This window comes from Heterocephalus glaber, unplaced genomic scaffold (genome assembly GCF_053883595.1).
Source record: "Heterocephalus glaber isolate CG9 unplaced genomic scaffold, H.glaber_assembly_v1.0 deba00001613, whole genome shotgun sequence".
Taxonomy (NCBI): domain Eukaryota; kingdom Metazoa; phylum Chordata; class Mammalia; order Rodentia; family Bathyergidae; genus Heterocephalus; species Heterocephalus glaber.
In genome coordinates, this window is record NW_028258384.1 from 38449867 (window position 1) to 38468223 (window position 18357).

Genomic DNA, 18357 nt, shown 5'->3' on the forward strand with positions numbered 1-18357 from the left:
TATATAGGCTTAAGATATAGCTCAGTGCAAAGGGCATTTGTTCAATCTTAAGTATCACCACCACACACACAGAAAAATTCTTCAAGAATTGCATTTTTTTTCTTTCACTGCACTAAAGCATGAGAAATGAAACAGACACTGTCAAGTTAGTGAACTCCCTGAGTATTTTTCAGGCAGAGCTTTTAGTAATATGCAGGCCACTTGGAGTCTCACCACATTGAAACAATGGGCTTCAACATTCACCTCTGCTCTTAATTGTTTGAGTAATAGACACTTTAGTAGAGTTGGCTGGTGGAAATACTTATATGAGGATAATATTCCAGGCCTTATCTCGAAGGAAGCAGGCAAAGGCCTAGGCAAAGAATAGAATAGTGAGGAGATGCCACTTGGCAGCTGCTGTGACTTAAAATGGGTAGAGATGCAGGATGTGGAAAGAATCCACAAAACTAGGCCTAGGTATGACCTTCTGAACTTTTGTATGACCTACAGTTTACTTCATGTTCAAAACACATTTTCTTGTATGGGTAGAAAAATGGTCAGGAAAAGGAATTATCGCAACATTCTATTTTTGTTGATTGATATGTAGAAATACAGAAACACGCATATTGCTTAACAATACAAATAATTTGCACCTGAAATTCATTTGCTTAGTCCCTTGGAGACCTACAGAACAAAATGTTTGTAACAAATACAGCTGTGCTGGCGATACTATTGAGTTAGAGAAAACAAAAAGTTGGTTTCTGGTCCAAGGAGCTTATAGTCCAAAGGAAGTCAGGGAGGAGTTTTAAGAAAGCTGGCTTCCACTTTGGGTTTGCTGTTTTTCAACTGTGCGCTGCACTTTTATGTTGGTGTAGCTTTGTTCTTGCTATTGTTTAAAGCTGGAATGCCTGTTCTCACCAGCCATCCAAACTTAGCTTTCAAGGCCCCACTTAAATGTCACTTCTGTGGAAAGCTTTCCCTATCTCCTCCCACCCAGTCAAATGTCTTTCCCACCCTGCTTTGCACTTCTGCAGTCCTTTTGTTAGCTCTTGATTACGGTATCCAAAGCCATTTATATTACAGTTAGTTGTGCTTGTAGCCTCTGCTTTATTCATCAAACTATCTCTCCAACCACTTCTAGGAGGACAAAAGAAATCTGGAAACAGAGGAAAATGTTGTTTAAATAATTTAGTCATTCAGACAATATGTTAGTTCAGACAATATGTCAAATATATGTTCCTTCAATCTCCAAAACTTTGCAGGCAAAATGCCTCCAAATTTACAGTAATGAGTACAATCATTATTCTTGGAAAAATATTTAAATGAAAGTTTCCCTGTGTTTCTAGGTATTTTTGAATGTTTTTAATATGATACTATCTTCCAAGGGCGTTCTCAATAAATTTTTGTTGACTCTCTGCACCTCTTTTTTCTCATGTGTAAAATGGGAATACTATCTGCCCTATCATGTTTCGGGGGATATCACAAGGGTAAATGAGGAAATGACTATGCATAAAGTTAAAGCAGTATAGAAATGCAAAATGTTGTTCTCATTAACAATTGGAGGATTTACTTTGTGTCCATATTGTAGCACTTGAGTGTGCAGACTTTGGCTAACCCCATTGCAGCTGCATTTTAAAGAAGATTCTCCATGAGCTGCTTAACAGGAGAAGCCAAAAGTCTTGATTACAGCTTAGGGCCCTGCCACAGCCATCAAAATTTACCAAAGGGCTGCTGGGACTTCAAGTTTGTTTCCAATTGTGCAGGAGGAAAGTCATGGCCTTAACCACCTGCTTCCTGTCTCCATCATGACTCACACCTTTCAGGTCCACTTGGATGGAAGTTCAGATGAGACCTGCTCAGGCCCACTGCCCAGGGATATTGAAGGTGCTAAGGCTCATGAGGCTGTGCAAAAAGAGGAGTATGAAGCTGGGACCTGTGACCCAAGGGGATTGAGAAGAGGTCACAAGACACATTTTAGCTTATTGAGAAAAATTAGTTCAATTGTCATTACTAGTGGTGTAAATATGAGGCTATTGCTTCCTGATAGGATGCATGGAGAGGGATGTAACATTCATATGATCGTCCTGCCTCAAATGTAGACCCTGAATCAAATCACAAGGAAGCATCAGACAAGTCTAAACTGAAGGACATTCTACCCAGTAACTAGCCTGTACTCTTTACTTCAGTAATATACTGTACTGAAAGATGAAGAAAGTCTCAGAATTTTGCAGGTAAAGAGAATTAAAAAGACACTGTAACTGAATGGAATGTATAATACTAGATTAGATACTGGCAAATAACATAAATGAGGTGATTGGCAAAATCTAAATGTGGACTGTAGAATATTTGATAGTATTCTGTCAGTGTTACACTTCCTGATTTTGACACTTATAGCATAGTTATGAGAAAAAATGTCCTTGTTCCTAGGAAATACATACTGAAGTATTTAGGGGTAAAGGGGCATGCTGTTTGCAATTTAATCTCCAATGTTTCCAAAAATAGTAAAATACAATGTAATTATATATATATATATATATATATATATATATATGCATGCGCACACAGAGAACATAAAAAAATAAATGGGGCAAAATACAAATAACAATACAGTCTGTATAAAGAGAATACAGAAGTCTTTACTCCTGCCACTCTTCAGTAAGTTTGAAATGGTTGAAAAATAACAAGTTTTAAAAGTAGAATATTATACCAAAATCTGTTTATTTTATTCTAAAAGTGTGCTCTAGAAAATGGTATAGTTTATTACTTGATGATGTTTGTTTTCTTAACTGTCTTCAGAAAGAGTAATTTTTAAAAAAATGAAATGATAAGCTGAAAATTCTACAGTGAAGAAAACAGTGAGGCTCTGACAGTGCTGCCACTTGTGAACTTGATCTAGTTCTTCAACAGTTGAAATCACTTTTTAGAATCAAGTCAGAAAACAAACAGGCCACAAGTACCTGCAAGCCCAACTAGGAGAAATAGTTTAATAATGCTAACACTCACCTCAATGGGCTTAGGGATGAGGAGTCCTCAGCCTAAATGAACTAGTCATATCAGTTGCAAAGCTGAATGAGTGAAGAGTGCAGAACAAATGCCCAAGCTGCCTCTAGCCCTTTGGGGAGGGTACTCATGGAAAGTACTTAGGTAGATGATATTCTCAGGAGGAAGGGGGGGAGCAGAAAGGAATAGGGCAAAGATATAATAAGAAGCAGTGTAGTATAGGAAGTTCTTTCCAAACACTGGGACAACAGAGGTAGACTACTCCCATCTTAGAATGTGCATATTAATAAGCTTTTCTACTCAGCAAAGCATAACTGAAAGCTGACTGGGAAAGCACTTTTCATCCATCTCACAATCTCCAGGTAATAGTCTACAGAGATAGTTCAGTAAATCTTGAAGTCAAATAGCTTAGCAGGACGATCAGAAAGCTCTGGTCAGTATTAATATCAGAAGTTGAAGAGGTTATTAAAGCCATGGAACAGGCATTAGGAATGATAGGGCAGACAATGGCCAGATTAACTAGGAAATTAGAAGTCTGATGTAGAGAAAAGGAAATGAAAATGGAGAAAGTGGTGTGCTGCTAAATGTTTAACACTTAATTTTGTGGGAAATGCTAATTTCCATGGTTTAAATATTCCAACCATGGACAAGTTCTAGCCACTAACATGTTAGCAAATACAGACTTAGAAAAGAGCTAGTGTGAACTGACTCCAGCATAGTACTGGTGATGACATGAGAGAACCAGACCTACAGCTCACTATGTTGCTCTAGTAAGTAACTTAGCCATTTGGGTCTCATTTTTTTCACCTGTAAAATGACAACCTCATAAGATTACTGAAAAGATCAAATGAAACTAATTTATCTCCATCTAAGAGGTCTTCTAGCTCTGACCATCTCTGGATTTGTGATGGATTTAGCTATATTGGTAGTTTCTTCTCTTTTCCCATTTTACACCAAATCTTGTGAGCCAGGAGAAGACAAGTAAATGTTAGAGAAAACTGCTTTACAGTGTGGTAATTACAGGAAAAATCACATCCTTCCTATACCTTAGGTATAAGAAGTTTAAGGCAGTGGCCGTCCCAGATTTTCTACAGAGGAGTGATTTCTGGGTAGAAATCTGCTTGTCTGCTTGTAAAGTGGGACTAGGTAATGTGTACACTTTTATTATGATTGTCATTTTTTGCCATGCTTGGGATGGAATCTAGGACCTCATGCATGTTAGACAAGCACTCTACAACTGAGCTACACCGCAGCTCCTATTCTTTTATTATTTTAATAATATATTTACTTGGGACAGCTTAGGAGTAAATGGTTCTCAAGTCTACTTCAATATGTTTTTGCTTTTTCTTCATACACTTCACCAAAATATGCCTGATAACAAAGAGTTCATAGTAAAACTGGGAGTACTCTTTCATTGATGTCCATTATGTCCATTTGGCAACATAAGTTACCCTCAACACTACTGGTGCTATGTCTCTGAATTGGAGAGACAGGCCACAACCTACCCAAGCCCAGAGTTATAATTTAGTTGTACAGTTACTTCAGAAGAGGTACTTGGGACCTTTGTACTTTTTTCTTTTGGAAGAGGTACCAGAATGTAACCAGAAGTTTTGAAAAGCAGGGTTGAGAGTAATGAATAAAAGAGACTAGAAGTTTGATCCCTGCTGGGATTCTCAGGACTTGAAGCTAATGGAATCAGATGAAAAGGAATTCTGACCTCTTCAATGTGCTGTTGAAGTAGAATGGAAGAGAAAACCTCCACCCAGCCATTCAAGAAACTTTGAGTGCAAAGGGATTTAGTAAGGTATAAGAGACATAATACCTTGTGCTTCCGGAGGCTGCCAGGACTGGTGGGCGTAGAGATGGGAGACTGCTTAGACTTGGGGGTAGAGAGCTGGCTGCTGGAGGTTCCGTTTGCTAGCCCAAGGCAAGAGAAAAGGAAGGGATAAAAATCAACAGCATACAAAGGAGCAAGTTATCCTATCCTTCTGAAGACACTAAGAACATTCAAACAAGCTACAAAGACAACCAAGTGATTTGATGAGCAGAACAAAGGTTCAAAGAAACACATTCCTCAAAAGGGCAAGAACTGCAGTCCTCAGTCAGATCCTCTAGAAGTGCAAAGCTCATCCTCCTACCCTTTCCCCAGAGTGCTTCCCAATCACATGCATCTGTTTCTTTTCAAGCCTTTTTATATTCATTCCCAGGTTTTGACCCTAACCTCTGGGAGGTAGTCTGGAAAAGTATTATTTTTCTTTAATTTTTAAGAGGATAAAAATGAGGTATGGGGATGTTGTATGCCTTACACTAATGGGGAAGAAATATGGGTGCTTTGGGTAAGGGCACATCCCATTTGATGGCAGATAAGGGTATAGGTTCAGGACAACCCCCCTGTTAATCTTGCTCCCTTCTTTTCCTGCTCACCATCTCTTCCTTTGCTTCCTTGTCCTGGGAGAAAAAAATAGAAAAGAAAAAAAAAGTAGGCTGGACGAGAAGAATGAAAAAGAAAGTGGAGAAGAAATAATGAAACATAAAGAAGGGCTTAAACAGAAAAAATGGGGTAGGGAAGAGAATAAGAGAGTAAATGGAGACAAGAAAGACAGGGTAAAGATTGTAAGAGTTGAGGGCAGGAAGAAAGGCATACAGACACAGAAAGGTAACAATGGTGGATACATCCCTATGTGTTTATAGTAAACAAAATGCTGAACATGAGATGGTTTAGTTTTTAGCATCTTCATATTTATTCCATTGTGTTTTCAAATTGTTTTATATTCCATTGTTAAGGAGCTTTTTGAAATCCAGTCAAAATAAAAGAGAAATGTGTTGCATTGAAATGGAACAATTAAACAGCTTTTAAACTGGATTCATGTTCTAAAGTATTTTTAAATCTTAAAACCCATATAGTTAAAGTGGAACATTCTGAAATCTACATCGAAAAGAAAGGCAAAATATGTAAAGGGTGCGTAGAGAGTGACACAGAGAGAAAGGGAGGGGGAAAGAAGAGAGAATAAATAGAAAATTGAAACACATAGGTATAAAGGTTGTCTAAGAATGTCACTGTTAGTCCCATAGATAAAGCTTAAACTGCTGTATAATGAGTATTTCCTGAGAATATACTTTTTCTGCATCACTTCTGGTAATGTTTCCCTAGCTTTTGGAACATTTAGATTAATGGTAGAAATGAAAGAGACAACAGTGTGGTGATTACTGAGTTTATCCAAGTGCAAGAGAGCTAAAACATGTAAAACATGGGCACTTAAGGTACACACTCTGTGGCTTTATGTGTATATTCATTTGTCTCTCACCCACTCATTGACAAGCTTTCCTCCCTGTCATTCATTCATTTAGCCAGTAGTGATGGAGCACTACATATAAGCCAAGCAGAATACTAGATATTGGGGCTTCAGAGATGAGTAAGTCACTTACTATGGGAAGGCATACAAGCATACAGCAGAGTAAGTGTGAACAGAGTTATGCTTAGGGTATCACTGGAGTCCAGAGGACAGACTTTGAAGTCAAGGTACTGGGAAACAAACAAGAAGAGATAACACTTAAGAAATCTTGAGAGATGAGTCTGAAATAGGCAAATCTATAGAGACCAAAAATAGATTAAAGGTTGCCAGGGACTGACTGGGTGGAAGAGGAGTTGCAGGGAGATAGGAAGTGTTGGCCAATGGAGATAAGGCTTCTTTGGGTGAGAAAAAGTTATTCTGACATTAAATTGTGATTGTTGCACAACTCTTTGGCTAAACTAAAACACTGAATTGTACAGTTTAAATGAGTGAATTATATGTTCAGTGAATTTACCTTAATAAAGCTGGTTTTTAAAAGGATGAATTCAATCTAGGTAAGCAAAGAGAATACAAAGGGTATTCTAAGCAGCACAGGCAAAGACATGAAAGTGTGGATGAATACAATGTGTTTATATAGAGTCCAAGTAACTCATAGTGGCTCAAGCATAGACAGGGAGTTCAAGGAGATGGAGACAGCATAAGTACACAGGAAGATTTTTTTTGTATGGCCTATTAAGAAGTTTGGGTTTGATTTCTGAAGGAGAGTCACAGAAAGGTTTTAAACTGAAAGTGATGCAATCAATTGCCTTATGAAACTATTACTCCAGCTGTTGTGGGAAGACTGGGGTAGGCTGGGCTGGGTTAAGGGTAGAAGCAAGGAAGCTGCTTAGAAGACATTACAGTAGTCCATAAGTGATAGTGCCTTTAACTATGACAATGTGGGAATATAGAGAAGGAATACAGTGATCAGAACATAGGGGCCAAATAAACTGAGAATGTTATGTTGACATACTATGTAAGCCACCCAAAAGAACAGGATGTGTGTCAGACATCACAGAGAATGTGTGAGCCAATGCCCAGGGCTTTCTGGTGAATGAAGGAGGCATTCTAGGAAAGGCAAAAGTCTGGGGGCCCACAACTACTCTTAATAGAAAATGAAGGAGTTAATAGTTGGAAGAGTTAACGGACCACTGACAGTGCTGGAGGACTTTCCCAGTAGGACTTGGCCAAGAACATTCAGGATAAGGAGAAATATTAGAGACCTGTGAAAGCAGACATAGTAGAGCTTTTCTGACCATAGCCTTGAGATCTAATAGATATGGCCATCCCTGGGTAAGTTTTGGCCCTTTGTTCCACAGGGGCACTATATCCTTCACTGATTCTAGTTCCCCAGCATTCGTTAGCCACACCACAGAAGGGTAGCTACTGTATTCCCAGTATTAAAACTGTTGTTTTTCTACACACTTATTTGATATTGAACCCACTGGCATTGCAAAACATGGAAAACTAGTAGCCACAAGCATGTCTGCATCTTAGTTTCAATGTGTTGGCTACAGATCTGAAAATATAGGCTCTTCTTCAGCTTCCAGATCTTTTCTGAATATTCTGTGAAACTCTTTTACCCCATAAAATTAGGGGTACTAATTTTCATATATGTCTTGCTCTATTCTCTGCATATATGTAAATGTGTATATATGCTCTTCATGCCCTACCCTACAGAATCAATTGTAAGCTATTTGTAAATAATGGACTGTATTTTGTCACCAACATTCAAGAAGTATTTTTGAAATCAGTTTTTGATAATTTAACTGCCCCATACTGCACTGTTGAAAAAATGCAGATACTTTTCCATACTTCCCCAGAGTTATGTAATGGAATGAAATCCAAAGATGGACATAGGGAAATGAGAAAACATAGGTATACATAGGAAAAAGTAGATTCCTTCCAACCTGAAGGCAGCCCTATATTTACAGCCTAGATAAAAATATATTTATATACACATTTTGTCCTTAGATTTTGGGAAAAATCTGGAAGGGTGCCATTAGACATGGATTCTGGATCTAATTCATATAAATGTCAAGTAAAAGAAGAAGCATGAATAATGCAAATGGGGTCTGATGAATTTTGTGTGCTCTTGGATTGGTAAGCCCATGTAGAAAGGCTGTCACACTTCATTTTGAGAGGAAATAGAAATGGTACCACTGTTTAATATTCTTTATTTTTCCTTTATTCTTACTTACTAAACATTCCTTAGTTCTCTGGTAATTTGGAAATGCCTTGGGAGGGGAGGTCTCCTTCCTCTTTGACATGTCTCTCATTTCCCAACTCAGAACCACAGTACTATCTCACTGTTCTCTCCTTTTATTTATACATAATCCAAATTCTCCCTTTCCTTTCTTTACTTTGTACAGCTAGTTTCCCCCTTTGCAACAAGGTATGCCAAAATCTTTTCAGTCTCCTAGTCTACTTTGTCAATATCATCAATAAAAATAAGGAAATACTATTAATTGTCTATGATGAGTCTCTCTCTCTCTCTCTCTCTCTCTCATTCTGTCTCCCTCTCTCCCTCCCTTCTACACACACACACACACACACTTTACACACTTGTTCCAGCTAGAGGTAGCAATGTCAGAAATCAAATGTAGGTTTTTGTGATTCCAAAATTATGTTTGCAATTTTGCTACATAAATCTTTCCTTTTAAAAATGAATTACTCCTAAGATTGTTTCCTTTGCCAGTTTTGCGGCATAGCCTAGGGATGAGCAGGAAAGTTGTGGCAAAGAAATGAGAAAGGAGTAAGAAGATAGAAGCAGATATCAGAGCTGACACCCATCTTCAAGGCTTCTATTCTCTTTGATCTGGTTTAGATTAGAAAGTGGTTAGCAAGAGCTTTTTTCATTCACCAATCTGGCTGGTAACTCACACAATGCCATAAAACAATAGAAGACAGAGAACCCAGGATGGCATATATTTAGCCATGGGGCTTTCTGGAAAGATGGTATCTGTGTCCTGTCTGTCACTTTCCCTTAGCTGATTCCCTTCAGCTATGGTAGTCCCTTGCCAAGATTGGCCCTGCACTTTCTTGACTCAATGGCTTTTCTGAATAATTATGTCTGTCCTTGCCCCAATACTCATCTTTAGTTTCTTAGCTCTGTCAGCCCTTCTTGTCAGAATTGAACAGGACAAGCCCAAACAGGAGCCCTGGTAAGACAAATAGGCAGAGTACCATCCTAATTCCAATATTTGAGCTCAACTCAAAATTAATCATTTGATTTGATGTCTTTTCTATGATATTGCTCACCGAAAATAACTCCAGCCTACTAAAAATCTGTAATAATTTCATAACTCCCTTAATCATTGCAATTGTATTTCTAGTTATTTTGAAAACATTTTTACAAAACAGAAACTCATATGATTTTTTAAAATAATCCTAAAAAATGGTGGTCAGGTATTATTAGTGTTCTTTTAACCAACAAAGATATAGAGGTTCATAGAGGGTACAAGTTGCTTCCAGAATACAAACTCTACCTCTCTTCCATGGATGGTGGCTTCTAGGATTTGCTCGTAGAATCCATTTTAAGATTCCCTAGGGATTAGCATATCACATACCTCCCTCTGTGATCTTTTAGTGATTCATTTTCTATCTCATACTCTCCAACTTCCTAATGTGTTGCAGAAGGAGACAAAATACATAATTCAGCTACTTCCTCATTTTCTCATATTGAGAGGCTCTAAGCTTTCCTTCGTTCCAGTCCAAAGACACCCTGTTTCCTCTTTACATATACAGGAAACTTTTCTGGAATGCCATCCAAGACAAGTCAAAGTGGCTCCAGTTTACTTCAGAAAAAGGCCAAGAAACAGACCCTGTTATTTTTACACATCCATCCCAAAGAGCCCTTAGGCAGGGTGTCTGGGTTGCTTTGGCTAATTGTTTCATCTTGGTAGAGAAGCCTCTGCCATTCTCCCCAGATCTATCCATCAGGGAAGCAAGAGCCAAGAGCTCAGAAACAATTCTTCAATAATTCTGTCATTAATTTGTTTCTTAGGTCAAATTCAATCAATAGATTATAACCAGTCTTTGACAGCAATGAGAGAAGGGAGGAAGATTCCTGCCTATTGCAAAACAAATTTATGTACCCAATCCTGCAATATTTTGACACAGATGAGTTTCCTTCAAGATACAGATAAATGTAAGGGGCCTGGAAGTGCCAAGATTGTTTTCTCAGGCTTGATGATGCAGTCAATATTTATTTCTTGTTCGAAGTTACTGTTCTCAGAACACATGTCTGGTATAACAATTGGGATCTTGGTCAGGTAACTCAACTTTTATATGTCTCAATTATTTTTCATCTATAAAATGAGAATGACAGTACCTAACTCATAAATTTGTTGTAAAGACTAAATTAGTTAACATATGTACAGATAATATAAGCCATATAGGTATTTTAAATGAAAAATTTAAATTTATATGTATACCGGTTCCTTAAATAAAATATAACTTCTCAGTGACAAAGCATTTGTGTAATTGTTTTTCCTCAAAGAACTTAGCACTACTACATACTCCACCAAAACTTTGGAGATTCAATTATGTTTAAATGCAAATCCTCAGCTTTGGCAGGCTGATTGGACTCCTGTTGAGGGGAGGCAACACTGCATCCCATGCATTGCAGAGTGCACAGCAGCCTTCACTATACTGCTTGCTCCAACCACTTCCTAAGGGATTCTCTAATGACAACCCAGAAGTTGTCTGAGACATATGGCAGTTCTCCCAGTTAAACTGGGCATGAGCTGCAGTTTTAGAAAGAATCAGATTGTGGGAAGGGGCCAGGTTATTTTTTAATCTTCCTAAAGCTCTGCCAAGGGCACCACTTTTCCTTGGAGTGACAAGGTGGAATGTCTAGGAGAGGACACTGGAAATAAAGCACCTAATTACTTGCAGTACTGTAGTCAATGGCGTACAAATAGAATGACATAGACATCACACCGTTCCTTGCCCTCCTACATCCCTGGCCTGGAGGTGGGAGAAGGTGAAGGAAGCAGAAAAACGAAGACTAGCAAAAAGATACCTCAGCATTCAGGACATTGGACTTGCCACACCCTGCCTTATGTCAGTGACGCATGGCAAAGAATGCTTGCTTGGAAGCAAGGAGAGCTGGCTTCTAACTCTTAACTGCTGAATAGTTATGTGACACCAAGAAAACATCAAGATTCTGAACCTCATTGTCTCTTAGTTTTGTAATCTAAAGAAAACTGGATAATCATAATTTTCAAAACTAATTTGTGGTGCTATTATGAAGGACAATGGAGGCAATGGAAACGTTTTGAAAAGTGCACAGCATTTAATTCATGTGAAGGATTATTATCTTGAACCTTGCTTAGCTGGAGAAGAAAGATATTCTTGTGCTGTTTAATATAACAATCACTATTTACATGGGGCTATTGACCATTGGAAATGAGATTGTTGGAATTCATATGTCCTAATAAGTGTAAATTATAACTCAATTTCATAGAAAGTATATATCTAAATAATTTCTTACCTTTACTTACATGATGAGACAGTAATATTTTAATCTATTGCCAAAATGCATCAAAATTAGTCTGTTTCTTATAATTTTTATAAATATGACTACTACAAATTTTAAAATTACATACAAGGCTTGGGTTTGTGACTCACATTATATTTCTGTTGGACAGAACTGGACTAGAAATTCACACTCAAGAAGGTCAGAACAGCCAGATCTCTCCAACTTGGGCAACCCAAAACAGCCTGCTCAGGTTCAGAGAAGGACTCTGGGATACAGTTCTCTCATGGATTCCCTATGGGTGATATTTTGGTAGAGAACCCATCCCTACTTGGAAGGTTAGGAACAGGGAAGGTTTGAGTTTCAGGAATAGGTGTTCATGAGTTGGGGGAGTAGAGAGTTGGAAAACATTGAGTTACTACAATGATTTACTGTTGAAGAATAGCAAACTAATTATCACATTACAATCCTCTCAGCCTGGGGGGTGGTGATTAGCTTCTTTGGGGGCTCTTAAAAAGAAAGAAAAAGAAGTTATTTCTTGCCAGCAACTACCTATTTTGTCCTTTTAATTCAACTCAATTCAATTGAGGGGAAAGTTGCATAAAGGAAATATTAACACTATAATGACTGAAATGGGAAAAGAGACAGACTAGAAATGTCTTTAGTTTTAAAGCAAGGTTTAACTTTGCCTATCAAAATGGCAAATTTTAGGTTAATCAAAATGTAGCATTGCACAAACATTTTTCAGATATTATGTAGAACTATTGTAGGCTCAGATTTTATCTGCTTACCACAGTTTCCTGGCCTGTTTTAAACACATACATGGCTAATATGACTACTTGGATTCTAAAAGTTCATCAGCTCCACTCAGAGAGAATGAGCTTCTTACAGGAATACTATATAGACAACTAAATCCTTTCTTAATTTGAGTTTAGGGTTTAGCACCGGACATTCTATTTGAGACAAACTCAATCCTAGCAGAAATGGGAATTAAATTTGATGGGAAAGTAGAATTTTGATTTATTCATGGGGCAGACCAGCAAGAAGACTTAAAGATTGAGAAATCAAACTATGACACAAATTACAGACCAAATAGCATCATAGAAACAATTTAGTATACTTCAAGTCAAACTTAACCCAGATATTAACTGAACCATAAACTGAACCAAAAATGTGTGTGTATACCTATATTTTCTAATGAATCAGAACATCAAAATATTCCTTTATCTGAACTTGAGCCAATGTTTCCTTTGTTACAAGAACACTTTTGGCTTTCTTTTGCCTTTAGATGAAGGTAGTTAACATGTCCTGGAAATGGCTTATCTTCCACAACCTCTAGTCATTCAACTTGAATAAATGTATGTGGATCCATACACAAGTTTCAGATCAAAGGCAGATTAATACAAGATGGAAATGGGGTAGTATTACTTGCATGTCCTAGAAAAGAACAAAGATATTCAGCCCCATTCAACACAGTTATTCTTTGGATAAATGTATGCTAACCTGGATATGTCCCTTGCTAACTGCTCAGAAAAATCTTGACTTTTTAATGAAATGGTTCTTTCTTCTTAAACCTCAAATGTCTGTAAGAATTTTTTAAAATTTTTTATTAGTACATGTTTGTAGTACAGAATGTTTACACTTTTCTTAGGGGTAGATATGGGTACTTAACATATCTTAATTCTTTTTATTCTCCTTCCCTTCCCCTCTCTGCCTTCCCTCCGTCTCTGGATCTTCTATAAGAAGAAATTTATGCCAACTGAAAACTACACATTTTCTATAGCTTATTATTCTCCTTATCTGATTCTGATCTTGTGAAAGCTACTTTATAAATCTGTGCATTGTAAATAACTGATAACAATAGAGAATTATTCTTATCTATAGACATGCAAATTACAGCTTATCCAAAGAGTATGTCAAATCTCAGAGAAGAAAAGCAATTTGCTTCAACTCACAAAACTAGGAAGTGGTGTAGCTGGCTTTCTTAAAGAAATGTCTCTTTTTCCATATCCTATCCCTCTCCACTTCAACTTGGAATGATTCTGAGTGAGGTGGAGGTAGAAGGGAGATAATGGGCACCATAAACCCCAACCTCACCTAAGTTACCATTTTGCCTGAGATCAGCTTTTTCCCTATGGAATGTTCACTGAGGACATGCCTTGGACTTGGCTCTAACCAAATTGTTATGGGATGCGCACGGTCATGTTATATGGATGGTCCTACCGTTTGGGGATGAAACCATATGGAGGCTATATCCAAGGTGAGCCAAAACATTCTGGAAACAGCTATGAAGATTTCTAGACTAGGGCTTAGCTTCGTTTATATTCAAGAACTAACTAAAATAAGAATTTCAATTATTTCTACTGAGAATGTCACTCTAGATTGGTGATAGGGAATAAGAGTTGTTTGTGAATCTGATATCTACCAAGTCAAGTCCCATCCCCACCCCAAGCTGAGTATTCTATTTACCTTGTGAATCTGAATAAATTCTTAATCTCTTTCTTTAGCAAGGTAGTTCTGAATAACAAGTGCATATCTTGCCTACCCAGGCCTGGATTAGGATCTACTATAACTTTTCAATTTGACAAATAATCATCTAGTCTTAGTGTGCCCCTGTTCTGTCTCTGTTTGTGAGGCACATATTTTGTAGAAGGGAAGTCCTATATGCAACATACTGGAGATCAATGATTTGACAGGTCCTTAAACAGTATTTAATTCTGGGTGGTTGTGTTCCTATGTGCTGGGTAGTCAACAGAATAGTTTGCAGAGACAATCTATTCACTTCAGGCTGATGCCATTTGAGGATTTCAGTAAAGTTACATGTCTTTAAAAATAGGTCCACAAATTATTTAGTATCTCCCTTGAAGGGGTAGAGCCTAATTCCTCTCCCCTCAAATGTAAGCTAGAGTTAGGAAGTGCTTCTAATCATTAGAATAAAGAAAAAATGACAACATTGGCTTTGGAGTTTAGATCATAAAAAGCCCTGCATCTTCTTTTTCATTCTCCTGAATCATTCACTTGAATGAGAGACCCGACCAACACTCATTTTGGTGGTAGATTCTACAGTCCCAGTTGACCCTTCAGATATTTGAAGTTTCCCCCCAATCCTTACTGCAATGATGAGAGAAGTGTGCTAGGACTACCTGAGTAAGCCACTCCAAAATCCTTGCCTGACAGAAACTGTGAGATAATGAAAGCTTATTTTAAGCCACTAAGTTTAGAGTAGTTTATTTCACACCAAGATATAAGGAATAACAGTTAGAAGTCCCCACAATATTGCTATTTCTGAAAAATGATTAATTAAGCAATTATTGCCAGTCTTTGTAAATCCTGAACAAATGTTTAAAAATTCGTTAAGTCTCTGTTTAGAAACTGTTCACATAATTTCATTCTCATTTCCACTGTTAAAATCTGAATCACTATAATTTTAGCAATATAAACTTGCTTAGATAGATTCATGTGCTCTTCTGAGCACTCGAACAAAAGGTCATCAAAGAACATGTATTTTCATTCCTTCAGTAAACATTGCCTAAATGTCCACTGGGTCTCTAGCAGCATGCTTGGTGAAATAGGTGCATTTATGAATCTATTCTTTCAGAAATGTTACTTAAGCACCTACTAGGGGCCAGGAACTATGCTCAGCACTGAGGATATAAAAATGAATGTGGAAACTTGCCCTCAAGGGGCTCAGTATTTAGTTGGGGAAGTAGACAAATAAACACACAATTTAAAACACAGTATGGTGAATACAATCCCAGAGATTTGAGTAGCATGCTATGATATTGCACAGAACAGAAAGACTATCTCTATATGAGGTCTTGAAGGATGAATGTGAGTTTTCAAGTGGAGTGGTAGATTGGACGGATGGCATTACAGGCGTGGGGAACAGGGTATTCAAAGACATGGAAATATGAAAAGCCTGGGCTGTCTTGTAACACTTCAGTTTCCTTTGCCTGAGAATAAAGAGATGGCTGGTGATATACATAGCCCTCATAGTATGAGGCAGGCAGGATAGGCTGGTTTTCTAGGCATATGCATTTCAAAGTCAATAAACTGTTCAAATTACCCCAAATTAAAGGGTTCTTATACTTTCCAAAAGCTTTCTGGCTAGAAGAATTCTCATGATGAACTCTGAGCCTTGGGAGGACAAACCTATAAGTGTTCTGAACCACATAATTTAATGTGAAAAATTCAAATTATCTGTGCATGGGTCTACTAAGCTTCTGAACTTGGACTTCTGTGGCCTTTACTTTTAAAGTTTGTCATTTAAAAAAAAGGAAGACATTTTCTTTTAGAGCAGTGCCATTCAAACTGCAGGTTGAAGACAAGATAAAGAGTTTCTGGCAGAGTATAAATCAACACATTGCTGACTTCATTAGTGAAATAATGCTTTGGAAAAGAAAGTCAGCTGATCTAAATGGTTTGCTTAGTGGCATAGTTAAGTTACATTTGGCAGAAGTTCTAATCTCATCACAGACTGATAAAAAACAGTTCATGTGTTGGCAATAATCCATAGACCACAATTTTTAGACTATTCACAGTCCACTAAATGTTTTATGATAAATCTCTGCATGGTTTCATAACCTAATCTGTGCTTTCTTTCCCATTGTGAGAATGATTCAATTTATCTTATCTCTCATTTAAAAAAATTGTATGCCTGTAATCACATAGTGTACTTGTCTTTTTTGTCGTTGTTGCTATGCCATCTCATTAATCTGAAGCTTAAGTGTATCAGCTATGTTGGTATTTTGAATGTGTATTTTTACCTTCTTGTCCTAGATTCTGATTTTTAATTTCAGAATTACATTTGTCTCATTTCATTGAATGTATTTTTACTGGATGATGTTGAAAATAATGACAGTGATAATAACCCCCCATGACAATAAGCATTACAGAACGCATGACAAATAGGACAGATTTCTGGTCTGCATCCATTTGAGTAGAGTAAAGATGGCAGCTGTGCCTCCATGACTCCAAACAAGTTTGGCTCTTCTAGTGTTTGGAATGACAGAATTGGAGTTCATGGAGACACAAGGGTGACTGAACATGAGAAACTCATTCCTCTGCATGCAGAGGGCATCAGCCTCCATAAATGAAGTGAGCGTGCACAGTTAAGAGAAGAGCACTCACCGTCTTGGTCGTTACCTGAGTCAGCTGGAGACTTGCTTCTGCGCATAGGGCCAGGACTCTTGGCTGAATTTTTCTGAGGTGTTGGGGATGCCTTTGGGCCAGCTGTGGCTGATGGGTTACCCTTCATGACTCGGCATTCTGGAGCAAAAGAGGATATTGACATCTTAGTAGAGGGTGGAATTGAGGCTCAGCATGTTACTAGCCTTGGGGAATTGGAATAATCACCACAGGCCAAAGCACCTAAGTGTCTCAGGACTAAAAGGTGGTGCTCATTGTTAGTAAGAACTATGGCTTTGTGGAGGGAGACATGAGGAAAACTTTCAGAAGTCACTTGGGCTAATCTAAGTGCTTAAGTCACTGGATTATGGAATAAAGGCAAGACTTCAGAAACAGGTCAAGTAGGTAATAATTCAACAAAATCATTTGAGAAATACTGTATAGGTGTCTTAGAATAGAACCTATGGATATAATGTTTAATTCCTTTGCAATAGAGCTTGACATCTTGGAGGGTACAGCTATACAGATAAAACATCCACGAGTAATTTAAAGAATGGTTAGGAAGTTAATAACTATCTTTTATATGCCACACATTTTATATTCATTCACCTTATGATTTCATGTCATTTTACATAAATAAGCACTGCCACCAGCACTATCTTGCATTTATAGAGTTCTTTTCTATTTTAATGCATGTTATCATAATCCCTTATGTTGATTTAATGAATAAATGGGCCAACAATGACTCTACCACTTATAATTTGAGAATACTCATGGGTTATGGGAATCTGCCAAATATTCCTGCATTTGCTGCACATTTGGAGTCCCAGTTTGACACATTTGGAGCACTCTTTCTATGCATGTCACTCAGCATCACCTGCTATAATAATTTGAGGCACTGATGGTGTTAATATATTAGGAAAATCATTATACTTATTTTGCTGATGGGAATACAAAACCTTAATTAGGCCTCTTGCTTAGACCTATAAAGCAAGAAAGTTGCAGAATAAGACTAGAAACTAAGTCTTCCTGAGTCCCGGTCTAGTGTTCTTTCCACTACACTTTTCCTAACCTTTTGCTATGATATGCAAAGTGGAATAAAACAGCTGGGTAAGTAGGATAAGCAAGATAGTCATTTTTTTAGACAACTTCTTGCTGCCTACTAGTTAAAAGTACACTGAAATTTAAATTAACCAGAAAGATCAAGTGTTATTCTGGTTAACTGAGCTTTTTAGAAAACTGAATTGAGAAGAAAGTCCATTTTTGTTTGTTTTACTTCTTGTTTTGGTTGATGATGTTTAGTGATCTCTGCCAGAGCTGAATATGTAGAAGGCATAGGAAATTGGATACAGTCTGGATTTTTTAGCTATTTTATGGTCATTTGTCATAAAAACAAAGGGAAAATAGCACAAATGCCACCTTTTTAGGGTCTTTGTC

At 37.5% G+C, this 18357-nt stretch overlaps 1 protein-coding gene across 4 annotated transcripts in view; it reads right to left on the minus strand.

Annotated features, from left to right (window-relative positions):
* The window catches only part of Dcx (doublecortin), a 122633-nt gene that overhangs the window by 17224 nt on the left and 87052 nt on the right, over positions 1–18357 (minus strand). For 2 of the 4 annotated variants that reach the window (XM_004861428.3, XM_004861426.3), the window contains exons 5-6: positions 16924–17061; positions 4802–4896 (exon numbers count right to left, since the gene is read on the minus strand). In XM_004861428.3, the coding sequence (XP_004861485.1) occupies positions 4802–4896; positions 16924–17061 (233 nt within the window). The remainder of the gene's footprint in view (positions 1–4801; positions 4897–16923; positions 17062–18357) is intronic. The other 2 variants (XM_004861427.4, XM_087196766.1) reach the window with 2 other exon arrangements.